The sequence below is a fragment of the Manis javanica genome, chromosome 6, assembly GCF_040802235.1.
Source record: "Manis javanica isolate MJ-LG chromosome 6, MJ_LKY, whole genome shotgun sequence".
Classification (NCBI taxonomy): domain Eukaryota; kingdom Metazoa; phylum Chordata; class Mammalia; order Pholidota; family Manidae; genus Manis; species Manis javanica.
Window position 1 is genome coordinate 478,428 of NC_133161.1, and position 13,932 is coordinate 492,359.

A 13,932-nucleotide genomic window follows, 5' to 3' on the forward strand; every position below is an offset into this window, starting at 1 on the left:
GCGGGCACGCACCGCCCCGATCCTCTTTGCTGAGCATCTCTGTTGACAGAAGGGCCCTGTGCTCTGCCCCCACGACCTGTCTGGATGGAGAGCCACCATGCTGAGGCCTGCATCCAAGCCTCTTTGGGCATAGCTCTGTTTGGGAGGACAGTCTTCTACCAGCTTGGGGGTTGCCCGGACTCGGCACGGTCTGCTGACTGATGGGAGGGACTTGCAAACAGAGAGGGCATTTCCCGGGAAGGACAGTTTCCTGAAGATGGCATGGGCGTGGGCGTGGACTTCCCATCGAGTGTCAGGCCCGGGTGCCTTCTCCCCGCAGCTGACACGTGCCGCGGACACCCGCCCGCACCCCCACTTCATGAGCTTCTGCTTGTTTTTCCTTGAAGTTGAACTGGAAGGGAAACTCCGCCAGCAGAGAGCCTCCCATTCTCTTAGGGGGACTGTATCTGGGCCTCTTTGATTTTTACTTTTACTTATTCTAGAGCTAGGAAAGCTGGTTTCTCATGTTTGTACGCAGTTCCGAATTCCTGTGTGGCATCTCAGCCATGACTCCAAAGACTTTCTTGTAATAAATTCTAGGGAGCAATATTCACATTCAGAACCCAGATGCAGTGTCGCAAGCAACACTTATACAAGTAAAGTGTGTAGTGCCCTGTTGATGGAGGAGGTGCACCCTGTGGAGGTGTGAGCGTGGAGCGGTCCTGCTTTGCTGGACTGGAGCGGTGTAGACGCACGCTTTCCGGTGACTTCCGGCCACCAAGACAGTCTGAGCCTGTGAGATGCCAGCATCTCCCTTCCTGAGGCTCCTTCTGTGCTGTGTGGGAGAGCAGTTGTGGTCTGGAGGGAGCACCAGCTTCACTCTCAGCCCGTCAGGGGTGGGGGTACCTGCCAGCTGTCCACAGCTGTGCAGCGACAGTGTAGAGCCTGCTTCCTCCAGAAAGCCCTCCGTTATCAGCCCTGACTTTCCCTGTGAGCCTGGCCTGTCTTTGGACCTTTCCATCGAGGTGCTCAGGTCCTGGTGACATCTTGGTGCCCACGAGAATATCGTGTCAGGTGTGAGTGTCTCATGTCAGCTTCCCTGAATGCTGGTGGACACCACGGGGGCCAAATGCATGCTCCTCAGTCTGACGGAGGTACGTCAGACTCATCCTGGTGACTGAGGATGCAGGCGTGCCCTGGGGGGACCTGTTCCCATGCGGCCATACTTGTGACACCAGCAGCAATAAGGGCCCCAGAGCCTGTGTGGCAACTCCCACCCTCCTGTCGGTGGAAACTACCCTCCCACCCATGCAGGTGTTCAGCGTCTGCTGTCCACATCCTTCATGGCTCCCTAAAAGAGGACTGCTTTGTCATATTCTTTCATTTTTAATTGCTTTTTCCAAGTTTTAAATTGTGGTAGAATATACATAATTCAAAATCTACCATTTAAGCACCTCACGTGCCCAGCTTTGGGGCATTCATGCACCCACGCTGCTGTTCGTGTGTGGTGGGCACCCGGGGGCCCCACCCCTGCTGTGCGCCCCGGGGCGCGGGCATCTCTCTGAGGCCTGTTCTCACTGCTTCGGGGTGTGAACCCAGAAGGACTTGCTGGATCTCAGGGTGGTTCCACAGTGAGTTCTCGAGGGGACACCATCCTGTTTTTCATTTTACATTCCCACCGACAGTGTACAAGGGGCTTGTTTTTTAAGTTACTTGCTTTTTAAAGAAACATCACATTTGTCTTGATACTTGAGTAGATTGTTAGTTCCTTGAGATGCGGGGCCCTTGCGGCTCTTGGTTCTCTCCAGACGCCGCCCCTCATGCACAGCAGCATTGATGCCTTGCCTCTGACTCGACTCCCCGGGACCTGAGAGGGCAGCTGAGCTGGGAGCCTGTGAGCAGTGCCAGGGCGACCCACATGCTGAGCACCTGGGGGCAGGCCCCCAGCACTGGTCCACGGGCCACGGTTTAGCCAGTGCGAGCTCACAGCTGCCGCAGCTACTCCAAATCTCAGGGGCTTATCGCAGGGGACCCGCTCCCTATTCACACCGGCCCCAAGGATCCGTTCTCACCTCTGGTGCCCACGGCTTCCAGGTTGCCAGGAAGAGCTCTGCTAGGCGTGAGGACACCCATCCATGGTGACGTGCGGGGATGGCGAACACCCTCCAGAAGGGCGTGGACTGCCCAAGGCTGTGGTGACAGGTCTGCACACAGAAGTCCTCTCCAGGAACTGCCACTGGTGCCCACTGCGAGGCTCCTACTGGTCCACCTGTGTCCCCCCTTCCCTTCCCGGCCCCCAGGGGTTTATTTTTCCTGGGTGTTGGCTTGGACGGTCACAGTGATGAAGGTTCTTGACCTACCAGTATCTGGAGTGGCTGGCAGGTGCTAGTTGCCACAGCCAATGAGGGGTGGAGCCAGCCTGCCATGTGACCTGCCGCAAGGGGCTCACCCTTTCCAGGTCCTTGTGTTCCTGACAGTGGAAGGGACTGTGACAGTGCGGACCACTGAGGCGGCACAGGGTGGACTGTGTGTCAGATGCTGCTGCACATCATCCCACCTGTGAGTGTTAGCTCTTATTTTGAGAGCTGACATCCAGTTGATTGGTTTCAGAACAAGACATCTGATCACGGCAGTGTAGCTGTGACAACCACATTTTCTAGTCAAAAACTGGGACACGTTCTGAGAGGAAAGGTGGTGCCCAGGTGGCAATGCAGAGGCGCGGCAGGCAGCTCTGGAAGGTCCCGGGCTGTGGACGCAGGCTGCTGGCCCTGGAGTTCGGTGCCTCCGTTTCAGTCGGTGCGGCATGGGAGGGTGGCTGGTTGTCCGTGTGACAGCCCGTGGGAGCGCAGCGGGTTCAGGGGCTGCTAGGGAAGCCGAGCAGCCACACGACAGGTTTCCTTCTTCCTGCCGTCAGCACCACTGTCCCGCGCAGCATTCCCGACCGGGAGGAGCGCTGCTCAGCTGGCCCCGCGCCGGGGGCTCAGGAGCCCGGTGGGCCTCCCCACACCTCGCCTGGCATCCGGGTGATGGGAGAAAAGGAGCCTGTTCACAGAAGGGGCGGAGGAACATCGTCACTGCTGGGCCGTGTGCCCAAGGTGCCCTCACACGGGCCTGGGAGTGCCTTGCCGAAGGGCAGGAGCAGTTTTAGAGCTTCACTGCAGAAATGTATGTGGAGGGTATTTGATCAATTCAAAGGAAAGTTTTCTTCCCTCTGGTGACTTCTTTTCTCTGGGGCCTTGATTCTGGGCTCTGGCTACTTCTCCCCTCCTCAAAGCTGTCTGGGAGAAGCTTACTTTTCCTGGGGAGCCCCCCGGGGCTCTGGCAGAGTGGTGCCCCCCCCAACCCCGCGGTGGTGTGAGAGGCCCTGCGGGAGCCTGGCGGCAAGCGGGGAGGCCCAGACTTCACTGCAGGGAGCTGCCTCCTGGAAGGATGGTGTGGAAGGACCGGGGTCCTGAGGGAGGCAGGGAAGAGTGGCAGGGTGGTCTGTCCTGGAACAGCAGGACCCTGGGCGTCGGAGGCCCCCCGGCTGGCTGCACGGTGCTGCAGGTGACATCTGCAGACAGGGGCTGCTCGGCTTGGATGTGGGCCTTGCAGTCGGGGGGCCCTTGGAAGCCCCCTGGCTTTGCCTCTCCGGGGGCGAGGGGCAGCTCCTGTGCCAGGAAGCCCAGCCGTATGCACTCCGGAGGGGCTGAGTAGCAGGTCCTGGCTGAGTGCTGAGGGAAGGGGCGACCTCTGGCGGGGTCCACTGCGGCAGCCCTGTGGGGTGGGGAGAGCCTTTGACCCCGGGGTGGAGGAGAGGGGCCCCAGGCCCCTTGGGCTGAGCACCCACACACGGTGAGGGGCATCTCTCACTCCCAGGGTTAGAGGGCAGGGGCCATCATGCCACCTGAGGGTGGGCGGTGGGGCCGTAATGCCCACCGGGTCGCTGCCTGGGGCACCCCTGCGGGAGACGCTTGCAAAGCCTGGAGGACCGACAGCACCCCGGGGCACCCTGGGAGGGCTCCTGCTGCTCTTCTCCGTGTGCACCCACGTGTGAGAGTGTGTGGCTGAGGTGTGCCTTGCCCGCCCGCCTCCTCCCTGGGACAAGGCGCAGCCATCTCCTCCCTGGCCGGGAGGCGTCCCCAGGGGGAGTGGCACTGCAAGGAGGCAGCCACCAGGGGTCACTGTTGCTGCTTCGTCCTCGCTGGCCTCCTTGGGGCGGAGCTTGGCGGCAGGGTGCTGAGGGGAACCAGCTTCAGCAGTGAGACAGGAGTGAGTGCGTCCTGGCTGCTGCTGCGCGGGGCCGTGGTGCCCACGGGGCCGGGCCCCGGCAGCGCCTCCCTGAGCCCAGGGTTGAGTCCTAGGACGTCCCAGTGGCCCTGTGGTCAGACCTGCAGTGACCTCCCACTGTCCGCGGTGCGGTAGGTGGACTCCCGTGTTCCTGCCGTCCTGTAGGGCCAGCTGGCCCCCTCACACCGTGTTCACTGTATGCGGTGTTTTGAGGATCCTGAGTGCATATCGCAGGCCATGGTTTCTGTGATTACAGGAAGGGGCCAGGCCTTGTGTAAGCTGCCTGTTCCTCCCTGCAAGGGGCCTGCACACTGACCATTCATTTTATGTCTCTGCCTGTCTTGCCAATGGGTTTCAGCCCCAGGCAAGTTCACTATGGATTCAGTGAGACTGAAAAATGACAAAGAAACGTTCTTGGGGTGAAAGGGTTTATACCCAAGTTTATTCCCACGGTGGCAGGTCAGTCACTAGAACCCCATCTACTTAGAGCAAGTCTGCAGGCAGCAGGCCGGTCTCTGCCTCTGGGCCTCTCAGCCTGCACAGCCGTCATCTGGGCCCCTGTGCCCCTCACAGCCATCTCAGTCTCTGTCCTCGGTGCTGCCACCACCCCAGCCTCTGCTCTCCTGCAGCTGTGCAGCCCAGAGCCCTGGGCGGAGCTCTTTATGTAGAGTCAATAACAGAGTATTGCCCACACGTGTGTAGTGAGCCCGCCAACCAGGGCCAGGTGAGAGTCGTGGCCACAGGAGCCTTCACTTGTCCACACTGCCCCACCCCATGATTATTTTAATACCCTGGTACACCCTTGTTTGCAAAGACTTGTAACTGCAGCACCCATTCTGCCCAACTCTTCTCACTCTAAAATCAAGAACATCATTTTTGAGGTTTCCAGGGAACCAAGCTAATACATGCACATCATTTACATGAATGAACTATTTACACAAGTTATTTAGCAGCTATGTGTGTTGCAAAAGTTTCTAAACATGCACAAAGCTAATTACCCCCTTCTGAAAATCTAAATTAGGTGATCTCACTGTATTTATTAATTCCCTAGTCCCGTGATCTCTTCCCAAAGAAATAATGAAGAAATGTAAAAAAGATACATGAAAAATAAAAACAGGTACATATATTAGAAAATAAGAACAGAATTAAGTATCATGGGTGCAAAGAAATGGTTCCGTTGCTGAAATAAAGGTCACCAGAGCCTGCAGTAGCCTGGCAGAGGACCTGGGGTGTGGGGGAGTGTCCATTCTGGCCTTGGGGTCTGGGGATCCCCCCCATGGGGGCTTTTCTGATAGAAATGCAGGTAATACCACAAGTCAGTAGTGTTTCTCAGCAGGTGTAAAATTAGGTTACATAGGTTTTTTTCCTTAGAATGTCCTTTAATGCAAGCTGGGGGCATATCACCTGCAGGAGACCTAGCAAGGGTTCTCTTGGTGGGGACAGAAACTGACCCATTCAAACGCAGGGCTGACCGGAGGGCCTGGGTCCTTCTCCCGGAGACGCGATGTGTGGCTGTCACTGAACGCATGGAGTCTTGGGAGGGATGGGGCCGTGTGTCTGAGCATGTGGTCCCCGCCGCAGAGCGCAGGTCCAGGGGGGCCAGGGAGCTGAGCCTGCCCCCAGAGGGCGCGGTGTTCGCCGAGGACATACAGGGATGTGCCCCTCATCGCAGTGCTCACCACGAGCTCCCTGTGGGCTCGGTGATCCCCGGTCCTTCATCCAGGGGGTCGTCCGCTGGGGGTGTAATAAATTTCTGTGGGCATCTCAGTTTATTTTCAGACAAGTGGAAAAATGCCAGGTAGTCACCCACCGTGGTATTTAGTTAATGCACAGGTGGCACAGAACATCAGATGTGGGACATTCGGGAGGCGGGAAGGCGTTGCCTCCCCTGCAGGGCTCACGTGCCCCTGCCGTGAGAGTGGGTGTGGGTGCTGGGGGCCCTGGGGAAAGGGGCCATCTCGTTGCTGTAGAGATGCGCATGTGAGTGTGTGCACACATGCTTGTGGTGGGGCAGGGGGCTCTTGCTGCGCACAGAGGAGGGAGACATGAGTGGGTGCGTTGGCCCCCAGTGGCACTGCCACAGGCCAGCCTCTGGTTGAGGAGATTGTGATGCTGATGAGTGAGAATGATCTTGCGAGCCAGGTCAGGGCCACCGGAGCGCTGGTCTGACCTCATGGACGGGCAAACGGCGTTTCCTCACATCCTTCCAAACATGCAGCGCGTTCCCTTTGCAGTGGCCGCTGACGAGTATGTCCCTAAACAGCCTCTGCTCCTCAGAACCCTTGGTCATTGACACTTGGCTGGGACATGCTACCTGCTTCCTTAGGGCCTCAGCCGTCCCTTCTCTTTCTGTCTTTAGAACTGCCTGCTCTGCAAAATAAAGGGGGTATTGCCATTCTAGAAACGGGGACCGGGGGCAGCCTCAGCACTCCTCTGAGTTCACCAAGTCTGTGCTGTGCATCAGTGGTGGCTGTGACCGCTGACCACAGAGGTCTGGGACAGGACCTGCCGCCATGGACGTGGGCTCGTTTCCCTGGGGGCTGCTGTTTTCACACCTCTCCCAGCCAGCAGCAGGACGGTTTTGTTACTGCTTTGGAAAAACGCCCCCCCAACCCCCCGGGCTGCCTGTCAGACATCCCCTTCACCCTGGAGCCTCCACAGACCTATGGAGGGCCATCCCATTGCTGGGCAGCACCGGTGTCCTGTGGGCTCACCCTGAAAAGGCAGTGCACCTGACTGGTTCTCCTGTCTGCACAGCCACCACCCTCTCTGAGCCACCCTTCTCTGGCTGGCAGCTCCTTTTACTCCCCAGGCTCCTGGGAATGTGCAAAACTTGCCAGCAAGGCCTAGCAGCCCCCTGCAGCTCCCTGGGGTGAGGTGGGTAGGGGGACATGGACTTCTGCCATGCCCTTAGGCTCTGCAGGCTTGCTGGGCTTGCTCCACACCTGGGGACTCTAAACCCCTGGGTCTTTGAGCTCCAGGGACCAGGTGCCCACCCCCTCCACAGAGCCTGCCCCCTGCCTTGAGGTCTTTGCCAACCCCATGTAGGCGACCTCGTCCCTTAGGTGTTTTAGCCCAACCAGATGCCTCTTCCCTGGGGGCCTTTGCCTGCTGCATGAGGTCGCCCCCTTCTGTGTGCTGCCCTTGGAGCCCCATCTTCTGCAGCCCTCATCACAAGTGAATAGTCCATGTGTAATTAGCGGCTAGATGCCTGTCTGCACCCACGCCTGGAGGCTGAGAGCTGAGTCTGTTGTCTATTCTGGGGGGTGCTGGAGCAGGGCTGTGTTTCCCATGGCTGCACAGGGCAGAGCGGTGTGCACAGGGTGGAGCCTGCTCCCCGGATGGGGATGGGTGTCGCGGACATGCAGCCCCAGAGGAAACAGGAGAGGCAGTGGGGGTGCACGGGGTTTCTGTACACGGGAGAGCAATGGTCTCCTTCCGAGATGAATTCATGATCTTGAAATAGCAGCATCATGTGGGTTCTCAAATGAGTGTTAGAGGCTGTTTATATGTGTGTGCACATACATGCATGTAGACAAATTGCATACAAACATGCACACATAGACACACATATGCTCACATGTATACACACCTGTACACATACATATTACATGTACATCATGACTCCCACCTACACACGTATGCGTACAGTTTTCGTGTGGTGCTAATGGCTTATGAGCAGGCGGCCACAGACCTCACCGTTTAGCCGGCAAGCCCATTCTTACCGCTCTGTGATTCTGTGGGATGCTCCCACTTGGAGCACAGGTCCCAGTGGTGACTCTCAGAATCAGGCAGTGTGCATGATGCCAGCTCCTGAGGAGGCGGCTCGGGTCTGAGACCCCGTCAGTGGGCTCAGAGCCTCGAGGCCCCAGCGCGGCTACCGTGATGGCCCTGAGCCCACACTTCTGGTGCCCGGCTCCCAGCGCAGGGCTCCAGAGCTGTGGGAGCAGGCCAGCTTTGGAGGAGGAGATACCGGATGGGGTGCAGAGCCATGGATGTGGGAAAGTAAACAAGAAGTGAGCTTGCACGGAGATGCTGAGCAAGGTGAAAGCAGATGGGGTCTTGCCTGGGGCTGCACGGGGGCCATCCGTGCAGGAGGGGGACCGAGGGCTCTAGGGCTCTAGGGAGTTCTGCGGGTGACTAGCCTGTCAGCCGTGTCACTTCCAGGGGTGGCTTTAGAGGCTGCACTCCCTCTCAGCTGGGACCCAGCCTGGGTCTGCGTGAACTGCTGTCTCCCTCCGCTGGTTCCCAGAGGCTTTGCTGCCAGCGCCGCCCTCTGCTTCATACCCCGAGGGTGCCAGTTCCACCTGGTGCTTTCCTGGCTTACATGTTCTTTTCTGGTGATTTTTCTCATCTTTTTAATTGTCTTAGAAATGTTTCTGGGGTCTGCCAGCAAAGTGGCCCAGAAGGACAAAGCAGTGGTTTCAAAGTCCAGACCACTGAAAATTAATGTTTTATCAAATATACTGAGGGACTTCTTTGATTTTTCTATTTTCCTACTAGGTATATATCCAATTTGGGGGAAATCCAGAAAACTGATGGCTTCTTAAGTCAAGAACCGTGGGCATATACGGGCATCTAATGAATCTTGGAGGCTTTTTACTTTTGGTCATGTTCACCTTTAACAAGCATTATTGCTCACACACACACACACTCACTATATATATATACACCTACATACTATGTGATATGTGGCATCTATGATACAGATACTAGAAAAAAGGATACCTATGTCATGGTGTCCTTTAAATGTGGTGGTAAAGATGAATCACATTGTTAAAAAAGTGCATTGGGTAAAACAACAAGGCCCCACCACACACCCAGAAGAACAGCCAGGATGGGGGACACCGACACCACCAAACACTGGCCAGGTCGCGGAGCCGCAGGAGTTCTCTCTGGCTGCTGGTGGAACGCAGATGGGCAGCCGCTTGGAAGGCACGGGGTCTCTTACAAAACTAAACATATTCTTATCATACATCCTAGGAACTGTGCTCCTTGGTATTTATCCAAAAGAGCTGAAAGCTTATGTCCACACAAAACTTGCCCATGGATGTTTCCAGCAGCTTCACCCATAACTGCCCAAGCTTGGGGGCACCCATGGTGCCCTGCAGAAGGTGACGGGTACTGTGGCCCGTCCGGGCCATGGGTGGTATTGAGGGCTCACGTGACATGATCTTCCAGGCCCTGAGGAGACAGGGAGGACCTTTAATGCACGTCACTGAGCACAGGGGCCCCCTGGACGTGATTCCACCTCCGTGGCCTCCTGGGAAAAGCACCACAGTGGGTACAGTGAAAGAGTGCTGTCAAGGGTTGTTTGTGGGGTGGGGTGGGATGAAGAGGGGGCCCAGGGTTGTTGTGGCAGGGAGCCTATCTATATGATGCCCCGGTGGTGGGTACTTGTCTGTTTTTCAAGCCCAGAGGACACCGCAGCACCACAAGTGAGGCCCAGTGTAAAACGTGGACTCTGGGTGGTGGTGACATGTCACTGTTGGTTCGTGGGTGTGACGAATGTGTCATCTGGTGAGGGCAGAGCTGGTAGGGGTCTGTGCCTCTCTGGGGCAGGGGCATATGGGACATCTCTACCCTCCCTTCAATTTTGCTGTAAACCTAAAACTTCCCTAAAGAAACTTATTAACAAAAAAAATACGCTGGGGACATCTTTTTCTACCTCATCAGCACGGCTATAATCTAGGGGCAAAGAAAATCAGAAAACCAGCAGTTAGTATAATCAACCTTCAAATGAACTCATATTATTAGCTTAAGCTAAATGTAAAAGCACTGATGGAATGTTCTGTATTATGTCATATTTGCTCTAACTATGTTTGAGGAAAAGTTTTCAAGAGAAATTAATATCTTCCTGAGAACGTACTCACAACATTCAAACCAAATTTAAAGAGCGATGCCTTTATACTTCAGAAGGGGAATAATTTACTTCGAACATTCCACAATGTGGAAAGAAAAGAAGTGTCTTTGGCCATTTTTCTGTACGAAGCCTGAGTGACTTGGTGCGTCTCCTTGGGGAAGTGGTTCCGGCACAGCTGTGGGAGCAGGGTCGCCCACGGATGTCAGGTGCTCGCCAGAGGACGCCCACCAGGAGCCGGGGAACTGCTCCCACGGCGGGGCTGTCCAGCTCTGGGCCGAGCCTTCTCATCTGTAAAATGTGGGGTTGGACCATCTCAATGTTCCGTCTCATGCCTGCATATCACGATTCTACTTTCAAGATGATTCCATTTGAAAAGTAAAATGAAAACCTTCTCCCTATTCCTCCCCATGTGAGCACACGAGGCACAGACAGGGGGGTTCTCTGCTCCAAACAAAACCGAGAGAACAGGGACACGGTTGTCTGTGTTTGCAGAGCAGACCGTCCAGCTCGCTGAGTGGTGGCAGTGGGGACAAGACTCTCCTCGCAGCACTCACTGGGCGTCACCCTCCTGGTGGGCAGGTGCCTTAGCTTCACAGGCGCTCAGCTGGGTCATTGCTGTGAGACCAGCAGGGGTGCCTCCCCCGCCCGCCGCCTGCTGTGAGCAGCTGTGCAGGTTGCCCTCAGGCCCTCTGGGCTCCGCAGAGCCCCCCAGAAATCTACAACGTGCTCCCGATACTTAAGAGGATGTTTTGCTGATCACCCTGTGCCATCCATTCTGAGCACATGTGTGATACCAGACCGGCAGTTGCTGAGTCGGCCTGGCACTGGGCGCATGTGTTTCTTCTAATTAAACTTGTCGCATCTGAATGGCTTTCTTCAAGCCACATTTTGTGCAATGAAACTGTTGTGGAGACAATAAAAGAGCATTTTCCCTTCCATCCTGGCCTGAAACTGCAGATGGCCGCCCTGTGTGTGAGGCATTGGTCCCTGAATTGGTCTTTTGTGTCCACGAAAGACAATAATTGGAATGTTTAAACCCCTCACAGGAAGCTTGTCTCAAAGTGAACAATTTGCCGAATAAAGACTAATTGGGGCCTAAATTAATTAGAAGGCGTGGTTTGAAAGGAGGTTGAGGAATAGGGCCTGTCATTTCAAACAGGAGCAGTGCAGGGTGGAGGTCCCGCAGGTGCCTCTGCCTCCGGCCCCTCCTGCACCCGGCCGCGGGCCCCTGCGCGGGAGGTAGTTCCACATCCTGCGGCTTCTGAGAATTAATGTTTATGTTCCCGAGTGTTCCTGTTCTCATCTGGGAAACCGGCCCTGAGGGCTCCTGAATTTTTTTGCCACTGGGTTGTCAGAAGCCAGCTTCGCACCAACAGTGTGAAAACAGCGCACAGGACATGACTGGAACTGAGGGGTGGGCAGGGCCGGGAGGGCAGAGGGAATCCCGACCTCGCCGGCCTCAGACGCTTCCTCCCCACACGGGCATCTGTGTTTTCCGCGATGCTCTGCTTTTTATCTAAAGAAACTGTTGCTTTCCGAGCCCTTCTGTGCCGGTGCTGCTCTGATGGCTTTCTGAGGCCTCGTCGTGGTGCGCGGTCAGAATGTACTACAGGAATGTATGTGGCATCTTTCTCCTCTCTGAAAATGAAATGACACTTTCTCTGTTTTCTCTGCCTTTCTTGCCTCACAGACGGAGTGTTTGGAAGGTGCCAGGAGGTTCCCGTGATAGACGTATACCGCTATGAGGTGTCGCCGGGGGTTCTGCAGCACCTGGCAGCCACCTTGCAGAAGCTTTCCCGCGCAGGTAGGACAGGCTTAGGCAGAAACAGCACCCTGGGGCTGGGCGGTGGCCCCACAGGAGGTTCCTGGCGGCTGCCAGTGGACTGTGTGCTCAGCAGACGCTTTGCCCTGCCTTCCAGTTCTGAGGCCTCTTAGGTGGCGAGGGGGTCAGAAGAATCACTGGGTCAGCTGGGGTCGCGATGCAGGGAGGGGGGCCGCAGTCAGCTGCCGGGGCCCTGGAGGGCACCACACGGGACATCCCTCATGGGCTAGCGGCCACCCTGTCTGTCCCGCATATATGGGGCCCACGGCAGTTCTGTTAGGGCCTCCGAGGGCACAAGGAGCCTGCTGGCACCAGGTGGTCCATGGGCAGCAGCTGCTCTCGGCCGGACCACATCCGTCTGGGCCACAGACCGACCTTGCAGATGCGGGTTTTCCTCTGTTCACCGTTGCTATACAGGCTTTTGTTACACGGATTCGTTGCGGCCCATTCCTACTACCTGTTCACTTCACAGGACGCTAGGAATATAATTGTTAAAATTATAATTAAAACATTTTGTATATAAATATCATAGGTGCAATTTATATTAAATATGTGTTTTTTGGAGGGTAAACACGTCACCAGGCTCGGCATTTTGACCTGGTAAGGCCCTGTCTCCTATGGCCTCAGAGAGTGGACAAGGCTGTGGTGGTCAAGGGACCAGTGGCTGAAGCTCTTGGAGGGCGAGCTTGCCGAGCCTCATGGTCAGGACCAAGTGACCCTGCCAGGGCCCAGGCCTGGGTGTCGGGGTTCTGGGGACCATCACTCTAGGGCATCGACATCACAGGGTATGGGAGTCCCTCCACTAAGAAGAGCAAGTATGTGGCCTAGCAAGTTTGGGGAGAGCCCTCACTTTGGGGTGCTCACAGCGATGCGCTGGCTCGTCATGGCCCTGGAGGTCCAGCAGTGAAGAGTCAGGTTGGCTGGCTGGGCCCCGGCACCCTCCTCCTGAGACGCCAGCTGTGCTAGGGCTCGGCGGAGGAGCAGAGCCCGCTGTGGGCAGGTGCACGGGTTTGGCGGCATGCCCTCGTGGGGGTCGGGGTGTTTCTCCTGTAGGCTGTTGTCTCTGGCCTGAGCCCGATGTCTGCAGGGCGAGCTATGGGGAAGGGACGGTGGTGCAAGGCGGGCGATCAGGGCAAGGACGACATGGCTGTGACATTGGGACGAGGTGCCCTGTGGAAGCTGCCCCTCCTGGGGAGCTGGAGAGGTGGAGGGGCCCCAGAGGAGGGGACAGCTGCCAGCAGCTGTGGATCGATGACGCGCAGGAGTGACAGTGTGTGTGCCTACGGTGGCTGCAGCCACGGGACACTTGGTGCAGTCAGGCTGCAAGGCCACTCTGCTGCATGCAGTTAGGCACCCAGTCTTTATTAGGGTGACTAGGCAGCTGAGGCCGAAGGCAGCTTCTTAAAGGGAAGTAGCGGTGTGCCGATGTCCCCCGCTTACCCCGAAACCCTGAGGTGGTGCATCCATTTGCCCAGGGGCCTTCCAGGGGCTCCAGATGGCATCCCTGTCTCCCTGGCATCCTCTGCTAGCGTCTCATGACGATGTGCAATAGCTGCCTCTTCCTGTTCACTAGGCACCGTCAGCGTGTCCTCAGTGTACTGACGTCCCCTGCAGGGTGTCCTGTGGAAAGGAATGCTAACTAGTGCCCGAGGGCCAGATAATGACGAAGGGCTGGAGAGGCGATGTGCCTCTGATACAGTGACACTGTGTGGCCGGCCCTCCCGGGCAGGAGTGAACAGCTCCTGATGAGGCCACACCGGTGACGGGTGTAGGGGAAGCACCCTCCAGATTGATGCTGTGTCACGGGCACCGTGGGTGTGAACTGCTGCAGAATCCACACCTGGCACAGCGGCCATGGCTGGAGGCACCCCTGGTCGGGCTCGTGGCAGCCCCGGTCCCGCTCAGGATCCATGTGCCTGCCACACAGGACACCAGACGAGCAGATGCAGAAGTGGGACCCACCCTCGCCTTCCACGTCCTGATGTGGCCCGGTCTCTGC

The 13,932-nt window shown here is 56.8% G+C and overlaps 1 protein-coding gene across 4 annotated transcripts in view; it reads left to right on the plus strand.

Annotated features, from left to right (window-relative positions):
• The window catches only part of PTPRN2 (protein tyrosine phosphatase receptor type N2), a 695,060-nt gene that overhangs the window by 190,125 nt on the left and 491,003 nt on the right, over positions 1-13,932 (plus strand). For all 4 annotated transcript variants that reach the window (XM_036999404.2, XM_036999402.2, XM_036999403.2 and 1 more), the window contains exon 3: positions 11,802-11,915. In XM_036999404.2, the coding sequence (XP_036855299.2) occupies positions 11,802-11,915 (114 nt within the window). The remainder of the gene's footprint in view (positions 1-11,801; positions 11,916-13,932) is intronic.